The 23728-nt window shown below is 37.5% G+C and overlaps 1 protein-coding gene across 2 annotated transcripts in view; it reads right to left on the bottom strand.

The window, feature by feature from the left end:
* LTBP1 (latent transforming growth factor beta binding protein 1) overlaps nt 1-23728 on the bottom strand; it is a 262417-nt gene that overhangs the window by 107513 nt on the left and 131176 nt on the right. For both annotated transcript variants that reach the window (XM_070734142.1, XM_070734143.1), the window contains exons 6-7: nt 8679-8903; nt 6087-6370 (exon numbers count right to left, since the gene is read on the bottom strand). In XM_070734142.1, the coding sequence (XP_070590243.1) occupies nt 6087-6370; nt 8679-8903 (509 nt within the window). The remainder of the gene's footprint in view (nt 1-6086; nt 6371-8678; nt 8904-23728) is intronic.

The raw sequence follows: 23728 nt of genomic DNA, 5'->3' as shown, positions 1-23728 counted from the left end.
AACTTGCTATCCTGTTTCCTTTTACCAGGGTTCGCATGAATTTAACATGTTTGTTTTCAGAAGGATCCAGAATAGATTATAGATATGAGGTTACCATTATTTTAAATGGTAGAAAAAAGGTCAAGAGTTGCAATTGAATTAATTTTGGTTTCTGCATGTACACTCCATAATACAGTGGTACCTCATGATATGAACCCCTCATCTTACGAACAACCCGAGATACGAACCCGGGGTTCAGAAATTTTTTGCCTCTTCTTACGAACTTTTTCCTTCTTACGAACCCGCCACCGAGAAGCCCCGCCGCCCTGCTGTCGCTTTTTGAAACAGCCGGGGGGCTTCTCAGCGTCCTCCTGAACCCCAACGCCAAACCCGAACTTCCGGGTTCGGCGTTCGGGAGACCGCCGAGAAGCCCCCCGGCTGTTTTAAAAGATGACAGCCGGGCGGCGGGGCTTCTCAGCAGCCTCCTGAACGCCGAACCCGGAAGTTCGGCAAAAGTTCGGGTTCGGGAGGCCTCTGAGAAGCCCCGCCGCCCGGCTGTCATCTTTTAAAACAGCCGGGGGGCTTCTCAGCGTCCTCCTGAACCCGAACTTTTGCCGAACTTCTGGGTTCGGCGTTCGGGAAGATGCCGAGAAGCCCCCCGGCTGTTTTAAAAGACGACAGCCGGGCGGCAGGGCTTCTCAGTGGCCTCCCGAACGCTGAACCCGGAAGTTCGGCAAAAGTTTGGGTTCGGGAGGCCGCTGAGAAGTCCCGCTGCCCGGCTGTCACCTTTTGAAACAGCCGGGGGGCTTCCCAGCGTCCTCCTGAACCCAAACGCCAAACCCGAACTTCTGGGTTCGGCGTTCGGGAGGCCGCCAAGAAGCCCCCCGGCTGTTTTAAAAGGTGACAGCCAGGCGGCGGGGCTTCTCGGCGGCCTCCCGAATGCCAAACCCGGATGTTTGGCAAAAGTTTGGGTTCAGGAGGTCGCTGAGAAGCCCCGCCACCCGGCTGTCACCTTTTAACACAGCCGGCCCGGGGGGCTTCTCAGCATCCTCCTGAACCCGAACGCCGAACCCGGAGGATCTATTCTTAAGAACTTCAAGTGTTTCACAAGTATTGGAAGCACCATTGTTCCACTGATTAATTATTCTCGCTGTCAAGAAATTTCTTCTTAGTTCCAGATTGCTTTTCTCCTTAATTACGTTCCATCCATTGTTTCTGGTCTTGCCCTCAGATGCTCTGGAGAATAGGTGGAGTCCCTCTTCTTTGTGGTAACCCCAGAGACAGCTGTGGGTTGCTCCTGATTCAGCCCAGTTCTGTGAAACAGCAGCGCCAGCAGTGGGAGGCTCCGCCCACCTGCTCCGCCCGTCGTGCACATGCAAACTGGTAGTAAAGTATTTAGAACCCACTACTGCCCTGGGCAGTAGTGGGTTGTAAATATTTTTGTTACTGGTTTGCGTGCACAACGTTGCTGCACACGCACAGAAACATCCCAACGGGTGGGCGGAGTCTCCTGCTACTGCTGCTATTGGTTCTAAGAACTGGTCCAAACCTGGAGCAACCCACTGTTGGCCCTGAGATATTGGAACACTGCTATCATATCATCCCTAGTCCTTCTTTTCATTAAACTAGACGTATCCAAATCCAGCAACCATTTTTTGTATGTTTTAGCCTCCAGTCCCCTAATAATCTTTGTTGCTCTTCTCTGTACTCTTTCTGAAGTTTAAACATCTTTTTTACAAGACCAAAACTGGATGCAGTATTCCAAGTGTGGCTTACCAAGGCATTATAAAGTGGTGTTAACACTTCACGTGATCTTAACAATCAGTTGTTGCAGCAAATTCTGTGGCTTGCCAGATAAAAGGCCACATACACATGTGCATTACATTATCGGTCTCATCTGCAGATAATAAAATCACCCCTAATCCCAAAGTAATTAATAAAATGTTTTAGACTACTAAGCCAACTTCAGAAATCCACTGTGCAAGAAAATATATAAACAATGACAACTGCTTACTGAAGTAATATTACAGAGATTACTCAGAACAGATACAATTATTTAAACTGTGTATATTGTTTTAAAAAGCAGCCAAATAAGGCTACACTAATCTAGAATGACATGATTCCATTCCCAAATAAACACACACACACACACACACACACACATAACCCTCATCCCTTTCACCTAAAATATCATGTAGCTTTTCAAGATTTTGGCATTAAATTTATCTCGAGATAATGCAAAACTTTAGGGTATTTGCAGAATAAAATTGAAATAAAACATTGTAGCCACACAGCCACACAGCATATCCTATAAATATTATTTTTGATTAAATAGTGAATAAAGCACCCAACCCACATCCATCCATTATCTGGAAGGATTTATTTTATACGTGTATGTATATATAGTTCTAGATGTCTGTCTGTCTGTCTGTCTGTCTGTCTGTCTGTCTGTCTGTCTGTATGTATGTATGTATGTATGTAATGTAGGCAGTTCCATTAGAGCAAAATGGAAATATGCTAAAGGATTTACTGGTTATTGAAAATTTTAAAGGATGTGGAAGTCACTGCAAAAAAATATGATATTAGAAGATAGTCTTCAAGTGGGAACTACTCCATGGAAAGAATATTTATTCAAGATATTATTTTGTTCAGACTGTGCAGAGTTAGCTCTTCAGTTAAGAAATTGACTGCCTTCTAATTTTAAGCATTAAGTAAATTATGATAATTACTTATGTTTGAAATTAATTATGGAAAACAAATGCTATAGTATTTATTTTTATTTTATAAGCCACCCTGAGTCTATGCAGAAGGGCGGCCTAGACATCCGAATAATAAATAAAATATTGGTATTTTATATCCCATATTCCAAAGCAACTTGACTGACGCTAGGTATTCTCAGAAGATGCTCTGCTTAGCAACAAAATGACTTGGACCAACTATACCCTCTATCACAGTACTCAAATACATCACTCAGTATTTAACTTTTAGGCAACTCTATGCAGTTAAGATGTCACATTCATCATTATTATCTTGCAAACTTACTACATAATAAACTAAATATTTTTTAGATATGATTGCCTTAAAATAAGGATGCAGATCACTTGATCCTTAAGGATGTATGCCACATTAGCTTAGAAAAAAGTTGAATTACTTTGAATTAATGTATCTTTAAGCTTAATTTCAAATTAAATACAAGTTGACTTATGACCACAAACTCAAGGCCTGCAGGCCATATCTGACCTATGGGGCTGTCCTGGTCTACCCAATGTGAAGAGGAAAAATTGGCTAAGCATGGTTTACCCAACGCAAAAAGGAAAATCAGGCCAGTGTAGCTTTGGCCTGGTCTACCCAGTATGAAGAGAAAACATCAGGCCAAATGTAGCTTTATTCCGGTCTACCCAGTGCAAAGAGGAAAGATCAAACCAGCATAATTCGGCCCAGTCAACTCAATGCGAAGAGAAAAGATCAGGCCAGTAGGGCTTCAGGTCGGTCTGTCTAAAGCAAAGAGGAAACATGCCAGCAGGTTTGGAAGTTGTGTTAAGCTGGCCACACCCACCCAGTTGGCCACACCCACATAGCCACCTGACCCTTCCACCCACCCAATGTCAACCACAGCCCTGATGTGACCCTCAATGAAATTGAGTTTGACAACCCTGGCGTAGAGAAAGGGAAAGTATGATGTTTCCCAAATATACTTCTCAAAAAAATAAACGGAACACTCAAATAACACATCCCAGATCTGAATGATTGAAATATTCTCATTGAATACTCTGTTCTGTACAAAGTTGAATGTACGCAACAGAATGTGAAATTGGTTGTCAATCAGTTTTGCTTCCTAAGTGGTCAGTTTGATTTCGCAGAATTTTGATTTACTTGGAGTTATATTGTGTTGTTTAAGTGTTCCCTTTATTTTTTTGAAAAGTATAGTGACATTGCATTATTAAGAATTTAATATTTATCTATATAGTCTAAACAAAATTCAGTAATAACCAAATTAACTTTGGGAATAATTTTTAAAATCTTCTACCTATACAAAACAAACACATAAAATTAATTTTGAAATAAAGCAAATTATAGTGAACATTCAGGTTTTAGGTCTACCAGCTACAGGTGGGTTCCTCCTAGTTCAGACTGGTTCTATAGAACCTGTAGTAACTTGGCAACTTTGGTTACTGGAACCGTCAGCCCCCCAGGCCTGCCACGCCCCCCAATGACGCCGCCCCTGGTGGTGCCATAGGCAGCACCATTTTGTCTTTTGCTTCTGCGCATGTGCAGAAGCTTTTTTTAATAGTACTGCGTGTGCACAGAGGGTCATTTTCGGAAAATGACATGCATATGCGTGTGAGCGAGGCACGTGTGTCAAATGTCCACTTTCGTCGTGATGCGAACTGGTGGGGAAGGTTAAGTAGAACCTATCCCTGCTACCAACTATATGCTTTTTTGAAATAACATTAATAGGCAACCTGGAAAGAATAAAATAACAAATTCAAAATGAATTTTTTCCTCTCTCAATCTTCATAATCTCTTCTAGTTTTCCCTATTGTAGCCTCTTTATTCTTTGCCACTTTTTTGGTACTTTGACAGAGCCAATATTGTGTTCTCATTTTGTGCCAGACATATTCCATAATCATGAAAATGGCAACTGGATCGTAGAATTATGGCAGGGATTAGTCTGAGAGTTTCCAGTAAATCTTAGGCTGTTTCCCAGTTCAAACATCTCCCTTTTTTTTCTTTCTCTTTTGAATAAATTGCCATTTCTGAAGGTATTTCTTGAGTTTACAATCTCCAACTGAAAACTTTAAGGTTTAGTATCTTGAGCATTACAATAAATTTCAGTTTAAAATGATGATCTATGTGATTTATAGTGTTTAACAAATCTGTTAATAATAAGATCATATGTCACAAAAATCTAACTTTCAAGATACCCCATGAATAACTTAAGAACTAAAAAAAATGTTATTTGGCTATCCAAGTTCAAAATTAGTAATAGTATTCGTGAATGTTGTACAGTATCTGGAATGAAGTCTAAGGATTAAAATTGGTATGCAAATAGACTTTCAATATCTAGGTTTTGAATGGAGAAGGAAAAGACTATACCTGAAGAAAAAGACAAAATCTTAAATTAAAGTTCCATCTCTAATGCAGTGTTTTACATACTACTCAAACATATATAAAACCTGAATACATTTCAACAAAATATTCAAACAAATGTTACGAAATTGAACTAATCAGTTACATTGCTAACATATAAATTAACAACTTAATCTAGAAGCACATTGTTTTTAATCCACAAAGTATTTAGATTTATGGCATGTGGGCAAATGTGAAGAAATATAGCTTTTCAAAATATAACACTTACATTAGAAGGTAAATATGCGTAGGTTATTTAGAAACTCCTTATTTTAATTTAAAAGACAAAACATGGAATGGAAACGTTTGATAGTAGCCTTATATTATGCCTCGAATTTTAGAGGGAAAACACTAAGAATAATAAAGAGACTACAGTGTTCCCTCAATTTTCACGGGTTTGAACTTTGCGAATAGCCTATACCACGGTTCTTCAAAAAATATTAATTAAAAAATACTTTGTAGATTTTTTTCTATACGACGGTTTTTCCTGCCCAATGACATCATACGTCATCGCCAAACTAATAATTTTTGCAAATATTTAAAATTTATTGTTAATAAATAATTATGTTTATAAATATCAGGATCACTAAGTGTCTTATTCAATGGTGAGTACCAGTAATAATGGTGAGTAAATGATTGTTAAGGGAATAGGAAATGATAATTTAGAGGTTTAAAGTGTTAAGGGAAGGCTTGTGATACTGTCCATAGCCAAAAATGGTGTATTTACTTTTGCATCTCTACTTCGTGGAAATTCGACTTTTGCGGGTGGTCTCGGAACACATCCCCCGCGAAAATCGAGGGAACACTGTATATGGAGAACTTTTCTAAAATGCAGTACCTTGTTCATTTCTCAAACACATTATTTTTGTCCTAAAGTGTAACTCATATTAACAGATTAGTGGAGTCATTTTTTTAACACGGTATCTAATACGTGGAGCAAAATAGGGTTTTTTGTTTACAAGAAATGCAGAAATTACCTGGGTCCCAACTGTCTCCTGGAAACATCGTCCAAGTTGTGTTTTAGCAGAAACAGGAAAAGTATGAGTGATAGGCTGATGATGAATGTAGGTTGAATGAATTTTCTGGGTCTTCTGAAATGGTAGGCTTTGATAAGAACTCTGGGAATGTCCCGATGTGGGAAGCTTTGGTTTTGATTTTTGACCTGCTGAAGTGCTGTCAATCCTTGAAACTTGATGAAATTGCAAAGAAGCTTCAGGTGGATGTTTAACGTGGATATTTACAAAGTTAGGAGGAATTTTCACTGGAAAAGTAAGAAACCAAGCATTAAAAATATCCAAATAAGAGAAAACATTTGCTCAACTTGGAAATTATGTATTGATTTTCATAGCAGCATTTGAAAAACCTTAAATTTTGCAAAAGACTGTTGGATTATATTAAAAAAGACACAACAATAAGTTAAAAGCACACACCAGAGGTTTTCCCTTATCTTTCCTACCAGTTTGCATCACATTGGAAGTGCATGTTTTGCGCGCACTTGCTCACTTCCCTCGCATATCACCATCATGTCATGTAAATGACCCTTTACGCATGTACAGAGGGTTCTTTGCAAGATGCTTTCAAGATGTTTTCCAAGCCGCTTTCAAGGAACGGCGATCAGAGAGCCAGTTTGGGGGGCGTTGCTGGCCAGCCATCGCTGCCAGTTCGATGAGCAGGGACAACTTTCCTTCCAAACCAGCAGCAACCCAATACTAGTACTCACACATATACAATCTTCCTCTTCTCTGAGAAGGAAAGTTCTTCGTGATTTTGAATCCAGCATTATGATTAAGTTCACCCAAAGGCACAAGAATCATTAGCCAATTTTAAATCCAGTCTTATTCTTATATAAATATTGGTTTGGAGGTGAGTTTCTCCGGGTTTGCACCCGTTCTATAAAACTGGTAGTAAACCGGTGGTGACATCACGGAGCCAGTTCTCTCAGTGTCAGTCCGTGGATGCCATCATCTTTTGGGGGGAAATTTTTTTGGGTGGGGGGAATTTTGTTTTTAATTTTTTTTGTGTGTTTCTAAGCATGCAAAAAACTTGAGTTTTTGGCACTGCGCATGTGCCATCATCTTATTTTCATCTTTCTTGGGGGGAAGGGGTTTGCTTGTTTTTGCTTCTGCACATGCGCAAAACATGAGTTTTCAGCACTGCGCAAAGCGTGTCTGCATCTGTGCAGCCACATGGCGTGCAATCACACGGTGCAGGAGGAAGCAAACCAACAGCAAGGTAAGATAAAACTCACCCCTGGTTTGGATACACTTAGACATAAGCCCTAGCTTAGATGACATAGAAACATAGAAGACTGACGGCAGAAAAAGACCTCATGGTCCATCAAGTCTGCCCTTATACTATTTCCTGTATTTTATCTTAGAATGGATATATGTTTATCCCAGGCATGTTTAAATTCAGTTACTGTGGATTTACCAACCACCTCTGTTGGAAGTTTGTTCCAAGGATCTACTACTCTTTTAATAAAATAATATTTTCTCATGTTGCTTTTGATCTTTCCCCCAACTAACTTCAGATTGTGACCCCTTGTTCTTGTGTTCACTTTCCTATTAAAAACACTTCCTTCCTGAACCTTATTTAACCCTTTAACATATTTAAATGTTTTGATCTTGTCCCCCCTTTTCCTTCTGTCCTCCAGATTGAGTTCATTAAGTGTTTCCTGATACGTTTTATGCTTAAGACCTTCCACCATTCTTGTAGTCCATCTTTGGACCCGTTCAATTTTGTCAATATCTTTTTGTAGGTGAGGTCTCCAGAACTGAACACAGTATTCCAAATGTGGTCTCACCAGTGCTCTCTATAGCGGGATCACAATCTCCCTCTTCCTGCTTGTTATACCTCTAGCTATGCAGCCAGACGTTTTCAGGAATTTAAGAACAGTTTGACATTTTATAGGAGAATGGTTTAAAAGCTCCTCCTTGAAGAAGGTGGGCAACTTAGAAATATTAAAATATAAACAAAGAAACAAACAATAAAAGGAATCTGTCAAGAAAAAAGCCAGTGTCCATATCTTGAAATCTAATATGAAAAGTAAATCTGTTGCTTTGAAATATACTGATAAAGTTGCAGGCTTTGATTAATTGTAATGTCTAAGTGAAAAGGCTGAACACATGATTTCTATTAAATTAAAATAAACAGAGGAGATACAAACTGAATGCATAAAAACCACAAGCTCAGAAATTAATGGCACAAACAACAACAATTGTTGTCTTGACAATACAGATATGAAAAAGGTAAGAAACACCCACCAAGCATGGAAAGATAAGTCATTTTTATTTGAAAATCGTACTTTTTCAACTTCACAAAGAAGGGAGGGAAATCCTTTTCAGTTAATTTTTTGCTAACAATTTAAAAAAATATAATTAATAATTGTAAATGCAAGAATGCAATGAATGCTAGAAAGCAGATTGTGTCATTCCAGTAGGCTTGAATGACAGATCAGAGCTATGCGAGGAGACATTACCAAAGTCTCTGATAACTTGGCAGGTTAAATTATAAAGTCTCATTGCAGCCAACCTAGAAATCTAGCCAGAGAGAAGAGAAAGGAGGTTTACCTTTGGTTCCTTGCTGCCCAGGCACAGTCAGTGGTAAAGTATGTGTGGAATGGATGACATGAGATCCCACTGTTTTGCTGACTTGTTGCGAATTATGATAAAGTTGCGAAGTACTTCCACTCTGCACAGGGATCTGGCAGAGTTTACCAGTGTAATTAGGAGGACATTGGCACTTGTCTCTTGAGCTGCACTGCCCACCATTCATGCAAGGAAGGTGGCAAATAACTGAAGGAGAAAAAAAATCCCAAAGAGACTAGTATTAATTTTTTTCATTGTTAATATCATGATTTTTTTTTCCTAATGTCAAACAGACTTCCTATGATCTTCAGTGTTGCCACACGGCTTTTATTCAGATGCAAATCAATGGAATATTTCCAATTATAACCAAGCTTAGGTTCAACCTAATGATAAATATGTAATATCGCATTTGAATGCAATGGCATGATGCAGTACAAGACTAGGGTTTACTAAGGTACATTTTTGATATAGGCAAGAAACTGAAATGAGATCTTTATAATCAGACATGTACGATTTTATTTTGCAACAGGGAATCTCACACTTCTCAAAGAAGCCCTGCTGGTGCAGTGGTTAGAATGCAGTAATGCAGGCAAACTCTGCCCACAGCTTGGAGGTCAATTCAATATTAGATTAGATTTATTGGATTTATATGCCGCCCCTCTCCGCAGACTCGGGGCGGCTCACAACAATGGTGAAGAACAATACATAGTAACAAATCTAATATTTAAAAATCTAGGCTACAGTTTTAGATTAAAAGTCCCCCAAAAAAGAAACCCCAATATATAAAAAGCAACACACAATCGAATCATACACAAAAACTACATGGGCAAGGGGGAGATGTTTCAATTCCCCCATGCCTGACGGCAGAGGTGGGTTTTAAGAAGTTTATGAAAGGCTAGGAGGGTGGGGGCAATCTTGATCTCTGGGGGGAGCTGGTTCCAGAGGGTCGGAGCCACCACAGAGAAGGCTCTTCCCCTGGGTCTCGCCAGATGACATTGTTTAGTCGACGGGACCCGAAGAAGGCCAACTCTGTGGGACCTAACTAGTCGCTGGGATTCGTGCGGCAGAAGGCGGTCTCGCAGGTATCCTGGTCCGATGCCACGAAAGGCTTTATAGGTCATAACCAACACTTTGAATTGTGACCGGAAACTGATCGGCAGCCAAGTGTTGGAGTAACATAGGCATATTTAGGGAAGCCCATGATTGCTGTCGCAGCTGCATTTTGCATGATCTGAAGTTTCCGAACACTCTTCAAAGCTTGATCCTCATTTTCCATCCTTCTGTAAAATAAGGACCCAGATTGTTGGGGGCAATATACTGACAAAGGAAACCATCCAGAGAATGCTATACAACACTATGGAGTGCAGCAGTGGGTTGCTCCTGGTTTGGCAGGAGGCTCTGCACATTTGCCTGGGACGCTTCTGTGCATGCGCAGAAGCATCGTGAGCATAGGCGCAAACCATTAATAAAGAGTTTTAGAGCCCACTACTGATGGAGTGGTATACAAATCTAAGTGCTATTGCTATTGTCATTATAATTAATCAACTGAATCTTCCCTAAATTGTCAATAATGTAATGGAATCATATTGAGATTCTCCAGTTCACCCACAAAACAAAAAATAACTATGAGCACTTTAAATCTTGTCAGTTCAAGGTGGCAACAGATAGATGTAAAGATAGGATAATACTGAACATTACAAAGAGTAAAATGTCTAAAATGTTGTTATGAAAAAGATGATTCTCCCTAGATAGCACAGCAAGGTGGTGCATCAGCCAATTTCACAAGTGCCACAAAACCAGAATCAAACTCCGAGAATCTACAACAGTAACTACAACAATCCTTTAAACTAAGACGCCTCAAACATGATCTAAGTATTGCCCACAATATCATATGCTGCAACATCCTGCCTGTCAAAGACTACTTCAGCTTCAACCACAACAACACAAGAGCCCACAACAGATACAAGCTTAATATTAACCGCTCCAAACTTGACTGTAAAAAATACGACTTTAGTAATCGAGTTGTCGAAGCGTGGAAATCACTACCGGACTCTGCAGTATCATCCCCTAACCCCCAACACTTTCCATTAGACTATCCACGATTGACCTCTCCAAGTTCCTAAGAGGTCAGTAAGGGGCGTACATAAGTGCACCAGAGTGCCTACCATCCCCTGTCCTATTGTCTCTCCTATATCTTCTCTTCTATATCTATATCTTTTCCTGCTATTCTCTCATAGTTATATTTCACTCCTTTATTTTCTCCTCTATTCCCCCTTTAATACATTCTACCTGATTATATCCTCTATAACCCTCATTGTGTATTATTGTGCATTGGACAAAACAAATAAATAAAAAAATAATAAAAACAACCCTGTAAAGGTTGCCTTGGCCACTCCTTGCCTAGGAGGGATCAAATTACCCAAAACAGTGTCATCAACGGGCTAGATTCAACTGCAGATTCATTAAGAGAAAGGCTGTATAGTTTGGAGGACAGTATAGTTTGGAGGACAGAAGGGAAAGGGGGGACATGATCGAAACATTTAAATATGTTAAAGGGTTAAATAAGGTTCAGGAGAGAAATGTTTTTAATAGAAAAGTGAACACAAGAACAAGGGGTCACAATCTGAGGTTAGTTGGGGGAAAGATTAGAAGTAACGTGAGAAAATATTAGTAGAAAAGAGTAGTAGATGCTTGGAACAAACTTCCAGCAGACGTGGTTGGTAAATCCACAGTAACTGAATTTAAACATGCCTGGGATAAACAGTATATCCATCCTAAGATAAAATACAGGAAATAGTATAAGGGCAGACTAGAGGTCTTTTTCTGCCGCCAATCTTCTATGTTTCTATGCTGTAACATTCAGGGTGAACTCTTGCTTCAGTCTCTGTCCAAGTACAAAGCAAAGAAGATGGCCAAAATGGTTACTCTTCTGTGTGACTGATGTGATCAATGATGTGATCAGTGGGGGGAGAGAGCAGTTTGGTGATCCAATTAGAGAACCAATTTGCCTCCTGCAGCCATTATCCAATTCCAGTGGCGTATTCAACCGCACACCTGGTACTTTATTCACTATCATCAAAGACATTGAGATCTTGAATTTATAACCCATAAAAATGGGAACAAAACTGATAGTATCAGTACAAATAACTCTTGGAGGACATTAGCTTCAGTAAACAAAAAACAAACAAAACCCCCCACTTTTGTTCCTCATGATTTTTAGCCAGTATTTTTATATTATAATTATTAACCTACATATCTGAAAGATAGAAAATAAGGAAAAATAAGCAGTGAAGAGCTTTGCTTTGATAAAGGCCATCTGTTCTTTGCATGCAAAGTATTTCACAAATGTTGATAGAGCGGACCAGGTGGCTATTTTCTGCAAGATAGTCTTGGAGATCGCCCTAGGGTAGGGAGAAAAAGTATCCATGCCCTTGATGGAGGGATTTTTCACTTCAGCCAAGCGGAGCTTCTTTGCCAACTTATAACATATGATGACTGTGGAGAGGAGCCAAAGAGAATGCTATAGGGAAATTCAAAAATCCTGCTAGGGATTAACTGGACAAATGAGCAGATAGTGATACTTCATGAAGAGTATCATCCTATACGAATTAAAGGGAAAGACCTATGGAAGTCTAGGCTCAGACTAAGGGTATCAACTTGCAGATCAGAGGAAAACTGGAATGACAACATCTGTTGTAACCTCTTAAGTCCAAAATGCCAAATAAATGTGCAACATAACCTGATGCTAATGCAAAGAAAGAAAACGAGCAATCTAATATAGGCACAAAGCTCAGTTGCCTATTTTATGCCATCAGAAGTAAGAAGTTTAAGTGAATAAATAAGGGGGGGGGACACATACAAAAGATTCAAAACTCCAACAACAGGTGCGAGAGAAACATTGATAGCCTTCAAGCCAGACTAAAAGTCTTAATTAGTATATTAGCGTATACTTGCAGGCCTGGGTCGCTGCCGGTTCTAGCAACTCAGGCCACCAAGTTACTACCGGTTCTATATAACCGGTGTGAACCAGGAGGAACTCACCTCTGTTATAACTTCACTCAAATAGTAATAACACTTTACATTGCTTTACAGACCACTCTAAGCAGTTTACGGAATCAGCATATTGCCCCCAACAATTTGGTCCTTCATTTTACCTATCTCAGAAGGATGGAAAACTGAGTCAATCTTGAGCCTGGTGAGATTTGAACCGCCAAGTTGTACATAGCCAGCAGCCATGGTGGCGCAGTATTCTAACCATTGCGCCACCATGGCTCATGAGTCCAAGGTAGATATTAAATATTTTGTGGAATTGAAAGTTATTGTTATTAAATTGTTATATAAAGCTATATCATCGTTGGTACTCTCTGAACTATTTTTGCCTGGAGACATTTTATTATCCGACTAGATAACATCACCAGTGCACTATGAATTGAACATCTATGAGCAAACAACCAAGCCCAGAGAGTACCAAGGACTCCAGTTTAACCTGGTGCTACATATATACTGTATTTTTCTGAGTATAAGATGCACCTTTTTCCTCCTAAAAATGGTTCAAAATTTGGGTGCATCTTATACTCTGAATGTAACTTTTTTCAGAACTTATTTTTTCAGCCCTAACTAGGTGCTAATGATCTTCACAGCTGTTACCTTGTAGGTTCCTTCTTTGTTATTCTCTGCAAAGAATGTTTTCCAAGCCCTAAGGGTTTTTTCTATAGCTCTAACTTGCTCCAAATACGTTTCTTTCTAGCCCATACCAGATGCTAACAATGTTCACAGTTCTTACCTGCTTGCAAACTCTTTCATTGTTACTCGCTCCAAACAAGGTTTTTTAAAGCCCTAACCAGGGGATAAAATAATGTGCTGAAGCTGACCAGACTAAGGATGCTAGCTAGCTAGATGAATATCTGGTAAGCAAATTTTTTCCTCTATCTTTCTCCTAAAAAACTAAAGTGCGTCTTATATTCCGGGGCGTCTTATACTATGAAAAATATGGTACTCCTCTATTGGAAGTTACTTGAATAGCCCTCCTCACATAAATATTAAATTGAAAAGAGGAAAAACTCCTTCACATAGAAAAGTTCATCAGTTCTCCAGTAATAGCTCTATATGCAGAGAATATGGCTGGCAATAATCTCCATCACTTACACTGAAGGAGCAAGTTATTTGATATCTTATGGATAAAATCCTATGCAGAAGCTTGACTCTATCTGGCAATAAAATATAAACCCTAATTTAATAATAAACAAGGAAAGTCTCCATCCTTTAAGGGCATTTAGCACCTGTTTCCTGAAATGATTGTTTCAATCAACCTAATCTGCTAAATTTGTTATCTCCGGGTCTTGAACAGTATCTGTGGTATTATTACAGTGAAGATAAAGAGTCCAATATTATGGCTGCAATAGGGTCACAGAAAAAAAATGCATGTATTTTTTGCTGAAACAAGAATTCCAATTGAAATGCAGTTCAATGCATTTATGGGGGGACGGGACCACAGGGAAATTCCCATGCTATTTGCAAGACAAACTGAGCTGCCATTTGTGAGAGAAACAATATATGAATTCTTCTTCCTATCCTGGATTCTATATGTCTAGAATTAATCTCACTTCTTTCGCAGCATCTTCACACATTTTCATAATCTTACCTGGTGTGTCAGCGCCTAACGCTTTCAAAATACATCATGGGATACATTTCTTAACCACAGCAGCTTTAAGATAGGTGGACTTCATGCTATAGGAAGTCATCATGCTCTATAGGGCTTTACATCATGTTATATAGGTGTTCTGACCCAGCTCCCAGAACACAACAAATCATCTGTAGTTAAATCAATGACTCCTTCATTAGGAGCACCAGCAACCCCAGCAAAAAGTTTATCTCTCACTGCAGACTGTCTGTCCGGCAAGGAGATGAATAGTTGCCTGCCACATCCATTCATCTTTGCCCACTGCCTTTTATCCCCAGAACTAGGGAGGGGCTTTGCTAGCAGTGGTGGCTCTTCCTTCCCAAGGATCAGCCCATGGATTTCCACTACTCTCCTCTCCTCTGCCTTCTGTGTATCTGTGCGTCAAGTACTGGACCCAGCTGCTCTTACTCATCAGCCACCTCCATCAGCCTGGGGGCTATTGACTCTCCATCTGGCGGGCTGACAGATGGCTCAGGCTCTGCCTCTGTGTCTCTCTCTCTGACGGCTCCATTCTCTCTTCCCCCTTGGAGCTCTCAGGTTGCTTTGATGCTGACCCTTAATCGCACACCGCCTCCTCATCTGATTCAGCTGCTGGAGGGGCTGACGGCTACAACAATAGGGCTTTACATCATGGTATACAGTATTTGGCTTTAATCTGCACCTGGAAGTATACTGGCAGCTAGTCCAGGGGCCTTGGAATTGGGATAATCTTACAATTAATGCATTCAGTAACAAAATGTTTTCCATCAATCATTACTTCTCCACTCTATAAAATTTTCTTCTAACTCTTTTTCTATGAAACAATTATGATTACGTTTTAAACAATGATGAAGGAATGGGAGAAGACACACATCAGTTTCTAAACTTTCAAAGCAAGAGTTATGTATAGATTTATGTAATAGATATTAATTTTTTAATGAGCCAGAGTATTGCCCTAACAGAACGTCTACTGCAGTAGTGGGTTCTAAAACACTTTATTACCAGTTTGTGTGTGTGATGCTTTGTCCTGGGTGGGTGGAGCCTCCCGCTACTGGCGCTACCGATTCTTAGAACAGGGCCACACCAGGAGCAACCTATCATTGGTTTACTGTTACCTAAGTTGGTAGCCATTGAGCATTATAAGAATTCCTTTTTTTTTTTTAATAATTTTTTTAAATTAATTTTCATAAAATAAACAAACACACATACAAACACTAAACATAAAGTGGGGGTGTATTTCCCCCGCTACTTTTGAAAGTGTACATTCAAGTACAGAAAAAGAATACATAATTGAATATATGTTAAGTGTTAAAAGGTTTAGTAAATTTGAGTTAAAGTTTTACAAATCTTGAATACAATATGAATATTAGGTAAAATTAGTATAGAATAGTCATAAAAAAAAATACCTTTAATATAATCTTAATTACTATAGTAAAATGCCATATTCATCAAACAAAACATTTAAACTAATTTCAACTATTATACATATATAGACCAAAGTTCTTAATATGTTACTTATACTTATACCTATAGATAAACTACTATGTCATAATCATCAAAAAATGCATTTAAGCTAGTATTGATATTGTTATCACCTAAGTAAAAACAAATACAAAAAGTTAACTAGAAATAAGTGTGTATATCTTATTTTTTCTTATCTATCCATTTATAAACATTGTTCCATGTTTCATAAAATTTAGTATCTTCTTGATCATTTAATCTTCTTGTCATCATGTCCATTTCAGCGCAATCTAGTATTTTAGCTATAACCTCTTCTTCCTTGGGGATTTCCTCCCCTTTCCAATTTTGCGCATATATTATTCTAGCCGCAGTTAATATGTGTATAATTAAGTAAAGAATTTCTTTCTTATAGGTCTGATTGGTAACTCCTAATAAGTAAAATTCCGGGGTATTATCTATATCTTGCTTTATTATTTCTTTTAATATTTTCTCAATCATCTTCCAATATATTTTAGCTTTACCACATGTCCACCATTGATGGTAGTAGGTTCCTATATCCTTCTTACATTTCCAACATAATGGGGATGTTTTGGGAAACATTTTTGCTATCCTATTTGGTGGGAGATGCCATCTGTAGAACATTTTGATTTGGTTTTCTTTTAATGAAACTGATTTGGTCATTTTCCAGTTATTAATCCAAACTTTCTCCCATGTATCTATGTCTATTTCCTTACCAATATTTCTACACCATCTTATCATAGTATCTTTTAAAGTCAACTCTATATTTTTATGAGCGATAAGAAATTTATATATTTTCCCTGTCATTTTTATTGAATTAATAGTAATTAAATTGCTTAAAAGATTCTTACTTTTATTAAAAATATAAAGAGTTTTATCCTTCTGGTATCTAGATCGAATCTGAGCATAATGCCACCAGTCTATTATTATCCCTTCTTCTTGTAATTTAATCCTAGATTTTAGCTTCATCTGGTCATTTAATAATTCTTTATATCTATAAGTTATTTTCTTGTCTTTTATAGACTTTGGATGCGTTATTGCTTCTAGGGGAGCTAGCCATTCTGGGATATTTAAAAAGTGATTTTTCTTTATGTCTTTCCAAACTTCTAGTAGATACTTCCTTAATGTATGCCTTTTAAAATATGAATGATTTTTTTTCCTTATCGTACCATACAAATGCGTGCCATCCAAGCATAAGATCATGTCCTTCTAAGTTGAGTATTCTTTTGTTCTCTAGAGTTATCCACTCTCTAAGCCATGTTAATGCGGCAGCCTGATAGTATAATTTCCAATTTGGAAGGCCAAATCCTCCTCTTTCTTTGATATCTTCTAAGCAGTTCATTTTTATCCTTGCTTTTTTCCCTTGCCATATAAATTTTTTAACTAGGTTTGTTAAAGTTTTGAAAAAAATTCCCCCTGGATTTATTGGAATTACCTGGAAGAAAAATAAAACCTTGGGTAAAATATTCATCTTAATTGTTGCAATTCTTCCTAAGAATGATATTTTCAGATTATTCCACATTGCTAAATCTTTTTTAATTTCTGTTAATAATTTTATATAATTATCATTTTTTAATGTTATTGTTTTCGCTGTTAAATTTATTCCTAAGTATTTTACTTTTTTTACAGTCTTTATTCCAGAGATGCTTTCTAGTTTAGTTTCTTGTGTTTTGTTCATATTTTTAGTCAAAAAATGTGTTTTGCTTTTGTTTATCTTTAAACCTGCTACCTTTCCATATTGTTCAATAGCTTGCAATAAAGTAGGAACTGTTATTATTGGTTCTTCAATTATGAACGTTAAATCATCAGCAAAGGCTTGGACTTTATAAGTTTCATCTCCTACAGTTAAACCTTTTATTTTAGGATCCGCTCTTATTTTAATTAATAGAGTTTCAAGAATCATGATAAATAACAATGGTGATATAGGGCAACCTTGACGAACTCCCTTATTTATATCAAGTGTTGGTAATTGATTGTTGTTCAATATTATGTTAGTTGTTTGTTTTGAATATATAGTATCTATTAAGTTAACAAATTTTGGGCCAAATCTCATTTTATTTAGTTGCATTTTTATGAATATCCAATTGACGTTGTCAAAGGCCTTTTGAGCGTCTAGAAACATTAAAGATGCTGTCTTGCCTGGATATTGTTCATAATACTCTAATGTATTTATTACTGTTCTAAGATTGTTTTTAATTTGTCTCCCTGGTAGAAACCCATTTTGGTCTTGGTGTATTATTCCATTTATAACTCTTTTGAGTCTGTCTGCATAAATGGCGATAAATATCTTATAATCTACATTTAGTAATGATATGGGCCTATAGTTTTTGATTTTTTCTGGGTCTGTGCCCTGTTTATGTATTAAAGTTGTCAGTGATTCTGACCAAGATTTAGGAATTTTACCCTCAAGTCTACATAGATTGAAGGTTTCTAACATATGGCTTCTTATTGTTTCATTTTCTATCTTGTACCATTCTGCCGGTATGGCGTCTGGGCCTGTGGCCTTGTTGCTTTTCTGTTTTTTAATTGTTGTTAGGAGTTCTTCCATTGTTATTGGTCCATCCATGGTGGCCTGTTGGTCTTCTGTTATTTGTGGTAATTTTGAAGCTTGTAAATAGTTAAAGACTTCATCTTCACTAACATTATCTTTGGCATATAGATCTTTATAAAAATTATACACAATGTCTGCCTTTCCTTCTGTATCATATTTTATTGTACCATCTTTGTCTTCTAGTTTTTTAATTAATTTTGATTGGCGCTGTTTTCTAAGTTTATATGCTAACCATCTGCCTGGTTTATTTGCATGTTCAAAGTAGTGTTGCTTTGCTCTTTTAATTTTTTCAGTTATTTGGTTTTGTTCTATAATTCTAATTTTATGCTTAATTACATTTATTTCTGTTTTTAAGTCTCTGTTCTTAATGTGTTGCTGTGATAAAAATTCTAATTGTTTCAATTCATTTACTAATTGTGCATACTTTAATTTATTTTCCTTGTTATATTTTGCAGTATAGGATATTGTTAATCCTCTTATATAGGCTTTAGCTGTGTCCCATAAGTTCTGTGGGGTAGTTTCTGAAGTTTTGTTGATTTCAAAAAATATTTTTAATTCCTTTTCGATCCAATCCTTATATTTCTTATCATTCAATATATTTCTATTCATCCGCCAATTATTCTGTTTGTTATTCATTCTCATAGAAACCACTATTGGATTGTGATCGGCCCACGTATTAGCATCTATCTCTACATCCCTTATTTGTTCTGCAACCGTTTTTGGTGCCCATACCATGTCTATTCTTGTCCATATTTTGTGGGGGTTAGAGTAAAAAAGTATATTGTCTCTTATGGGGGTATCTTTCCCTCCAAATATCATTTAACAATAATTCCCCTTTCATTTTTTGAAAAGTACTAGGTAGCAAATTCCTTCTTGTCTTTTTGTTTCTTTTCCTTTTATTGTTACCTCCCCCCCCCTGAGTGGTCTAATTGTCTATTCGCGATAGCATTAAAATCACCTATTATTAATACATTTTCAATAGCTAGGTCTATTATTGTTTGATGCAAATTTTTATAAAATGTCATTTGATCTTCATTAGGGGCATAAATAGAGACAACAGCTAAAGGTCTAGGTTCAATATCAACTTGTACAATCAATATTCTACCCTCATTATCCTTAAATATTTGTTTAGAATTTATAGAGTTCTCAACATACATTACTACACCTCTTTTTTTTTGATCTGCTAATGCAGCATACATTTTTCCAATTTTTGGATTCAACAGTAATTTTTGGTTATTTTTTTTGATATGCACTTCTTGTAATATTGTAATTTGAGCATTTTGATTTCTAATTTTAGAGAAAATTTGTTTCCTTTTCCTTGGTTCATTAAGTCCATTGACGTTTACAGAAAAGATTTTTAAATCTTTACTTGTTATCATTTAATAGGTTTTTTGGTTTCTCGCTGGGGTTGAACTCTTCTGGCACCTTGGTCCTGCTCTATTACCTGAGCAGTAGCCCCCAGATCTTCTTCTTGCTGCATTGTTAGTTTTTCCCCTGGTTGTTGTTGAACTAGTTGTTGTTCAACCACTTGTTGCTGATTTGCATGGTCCAGGCGGCTGATGCCACTGTTTTCAAAAAAGTACATAGCTTGTTCTACATTTTCCAATTTGTATCTTGTAGAGCGCCATGTCAGAGAAAGACCTTGTGGGATAAGCCAACGATAGGTTATATTTTCTTTGATCAGAATTCGGGTTAGAAAGTGGTAATCTCTTCTGCTTTCTCTGACACTTCTTGGAACTTGTTTTAGTATTTTTATTTCAGCTCCTTGATGTTGGAGTTTGGCATTTCTTGACCAGTGAAGTATGTCATCTCGCAGAGCTTTTCTTGTGAATTTAATGTGTATCTCTCTTGGGAGGTTATGACGACGGATGTAGCTATTCGAGATTCTGTATACTTCATCAATTTCTTTCAGTAGCGCTGTGGGATCCTCTTGGAGTATTCCTCCAATAGTTTCAGCCATAGTCATTTTTAAATCTTCATCTTTTTCCTCTTTTATATTCTGAAATCGAAGTCCATACGAAGCTCGTTGCATCTCCAACTGAGTGATTGATTCGTCATATCTTCTGTATCTTGCATCAGCTCTCCCTTCAAGGTAGTCCATTCTTTTTTCATTTTTGTCAGATTTCTCTTTGACTTTTTTGACTCGGTCATCACTTTCTTGTAATGTTTGTTGAATCTCCTTTATCTGGTCTTTCATCTCACCCACATCAACTTTCAGTTGGGCCATCTCCATTTTAAATTCCGCCAGGTCTGCTTTTATAGCTTCTCTTTGTTGTGTTGCATCCTCTTTTATGGCCTCTCTTTGTTGGGTGGCTTCCTCTTGAGATTTAAACATAAAGTCCTTCAAAGTGTTCAAAGTTTCTTGTAATGTTGCAAAATTGGACTGCATTGTTTTTTCTTTGTCTTTGTCCTTTGTAGACATGGTTAACACCTGGTGCGACGGGGAGGGGTGCGGTGACCCTTGTGGAGAGGGAATTGTTGCTGTAGTTTGTTTTTTGACCGTTTTGACAAAGGTTGAAGTATTTGACATTGTCTAATTTGAATCCACTCTTTAAAATTTGAATTGGTTTAAGTTAATTTCCAATTGTATGTAGTAAAAGGAGAAGAATTCCTATAAATTCCAAATCTGTCAGACTATTTTTTGACAATTTCCCTTAAAATATAATTCAATTACCAACAATTACCAACAGAATTATTGTGATTTTTAAAACTCTAAATATGCAATGCCAAAGAGCAGGTGTAAAACTTTTTTTTTTTTAAAAAAGTAAAAAGTAAGAGTTAGAAATGAGTAATCTAGTAGGAGGACAAAGTAAATAAAAGAAAGGAAAAATATTAGCTATTCATAAAAAATAAAAGAAAGCATGAAAAAGAAAATTTATGAAAAAGAAAAAGGAGAGGGAGAGAAGAAAGAGGAGAAAATTAATAAAATTAATAAAAGGAGTGAAAGAAATTGTTTTAGGGGAAATAAAAAACAAAAAGGAGGTGATATTTTAATTCAGCTAATTAAAATAGAGCAGGAGACCAAGGTTTGTTAACAATGCATATGTTTTATTACCAGTTTGTGTGTGTGATGCTTTGTCCTGGGTGGGTGGAGCCTCCCGCCACTGGCGCTACCGATTCTTAGAACAGGGCCACACCAGGAGCAACCTATCATTGGTTTACTGTTACCTAAGTTGGTAGCCATTGAGCATTATAAGAATTCCTATCATGTCAATTTAGTGATTTACTTAAAGGAGACAACATTTTCAAATTTAGTATCTCTAACACTCCATTGTGCTAAATACTGTTTGCCTTACTTTCTCATTAATTAATTAAAATAGTTATCAGCCTACGGAGTTGTCAATCATTCAGATTAGAGCTGGAAGGGATCTTGGAAGACTTTTAGTCCAACCCACTGCTCAAACAAGAGACCCTATACCATATCTCCGGGACCACCTTCTGCCGCACGAATCGCAGCGACCAGTTAGGTCACACAGAGTTGGCCTTCTCCAGGTCCCCTCGACTAAACAATGTCATTTGGCGGGACCAAGGGATAGAGCCTTCTCTGTGGCAGCCCCGACCCTCTGGAAACAGCTCCCCCCAGAGATCAGAATTGCCCCCACCCTCCTCGCCTTTCTTAAGCTCCTTAAAACCCACCTCTGTTGTCAGGCATGGGGGAATTGAGATACTCCTTTCCCCCTAGGCCTATACAATCTATGCATGGTATGTTTGTGTGTATGCTTGGCTTTAATAAGGGTTTTTAGTTATTTTAAATATTAGATTTGTCATACGCTGTTTTATTGTTGTTGTTAGCCGCCCCGAGTCTGCGGAGAGGGGCGGAATACAAATCTAATAAATAAATAAAATAAATAAATAAATTTCAGACAAAAAGCTTTCCAATCTCTTCTTAAAAAGCTCCAGTGATGAAGCACTCACAACTTTCAAAAGCAAGCTGTTCCACTGGTTAATTTTTTTTATTAATGTTGATTGTTTCTTCATTGCCTATTTGACCCCTATGACAATCATTAAGTGTTGTACCTCATGATTATTGACAAATGTATTAGTGTTAGTTATGACCTACAAAGCCCTACAAGACCAGAATACCTCCGAGACCGCCTTCTGCCGCACGAATGCCAGTGGCTGATTAGGTCCCACAGAGTTGGCCTTCTCCGGGTCCCGTCGACTAAACAATGTCGTCTGGCGGGACCCAGGGAGACAGCCTTCTCTGTGGCGGCCCCGGCCCTCTGGAACCAACTCCCCCCAGAGATTAGGACTGCCCCCACCCTCCTTGCCTTTCATAAGTTATTAAAAACTCATCTTTGCCACCAGGCATGGGGAAACTAACTCACATACCAATTGTCAAGGCTGGTGTATGGTTTGATTGGTTGTGTGATTATTTTATTTTATTATAAGGGTTTAAAATTGTATTTTAAAATTGTATTTGTACACTGTTTATGTTGTTGTGAGTCGCCCCGAATCCTCTGAGAGGGGCGACATACAAATCTAATTAATAATAATAATAATAATAATAATAATAATAATAATAATTATTATTATTATTATTATTATTATTATTATTATTATCTTTTATGTACACTGAGAGCATATGCACGAAGGCAAATTCCTTGTGTGTCCAATCACACTAGGCCAATAAAGAATTCTATTCTATTCTATTCTATTCAGAATTCTAATTGTCCTCATTGTTAGGAAGTTTCTTTTTAATTATAGATTGCTTCTCTGCCTGATCAGTTTCCATCCATTTTTTCTTGTCTTGCCTTCTATTTCTGGGAAAACAAGTTGATCCCTTCTGTCATATGTGTATCTATGCATGTAAGATCAGTGTATCTGTCATTTATGTATCTAAGCATGTACCAAGATGCATACATCCCCATATCAGTCGCTTTTCTGCTTATGCCAGAAGCTGCTGTTATCTCAATGAAGAAAGGATTATGTGATCCAAGAATACAGGGTCAATTCTAGCTAAGTATTCTGCTCAGAGGTTAACATGAGGTGATAGCAGGCAGCCCTCTGGTATGCTCTCTTCTCATTTGTGTCCCCCCAAAAATTCAAGTTGTGTGGCTCCTGAATAGAATCCACTCATCTCCTCAAAGGCTTTCATGAAGCCACCCACAATGTTCATCATTGGAATAGAATGCCATACACTCATCATTATTGTAAGTCAAGTATTAGTAAGAAGTAGCCACCCATGGCTAAGAGGAATTTTAATTATCAGTGATACTGTAGAAAACAGAAATTAAACCCTAAAAGACCTCACGCTCTGAATATTCTTTCTGTTCAATGAAGCGTTTTATGAAATTCAAAAACTTTCACGACTTTTATGATTTAATCCGATGAAAGATTTTT

Source organism: Erythrolamprus reginae, chromosome 1, assembly GCF_031021105.1.
Source record: "Erythrolamprus reginae isolate rEryReg1 chromosome 1, rEryReg1.hap1, whole genome shotgun sequence".
In the NCBI taxonomy this organism is placed as follows: Eukaryota; Metazoa; Chordata; class Lepidosauria; order Squamata; family Dipsadidae; genus Erythrolamprus; species Erythrolamprus reginae.
The sequence above is the reverse complement of the archived record's forward strand: the minus strand, read 5'-3'. Positions and strand labels throughout refer to the sequence as shown.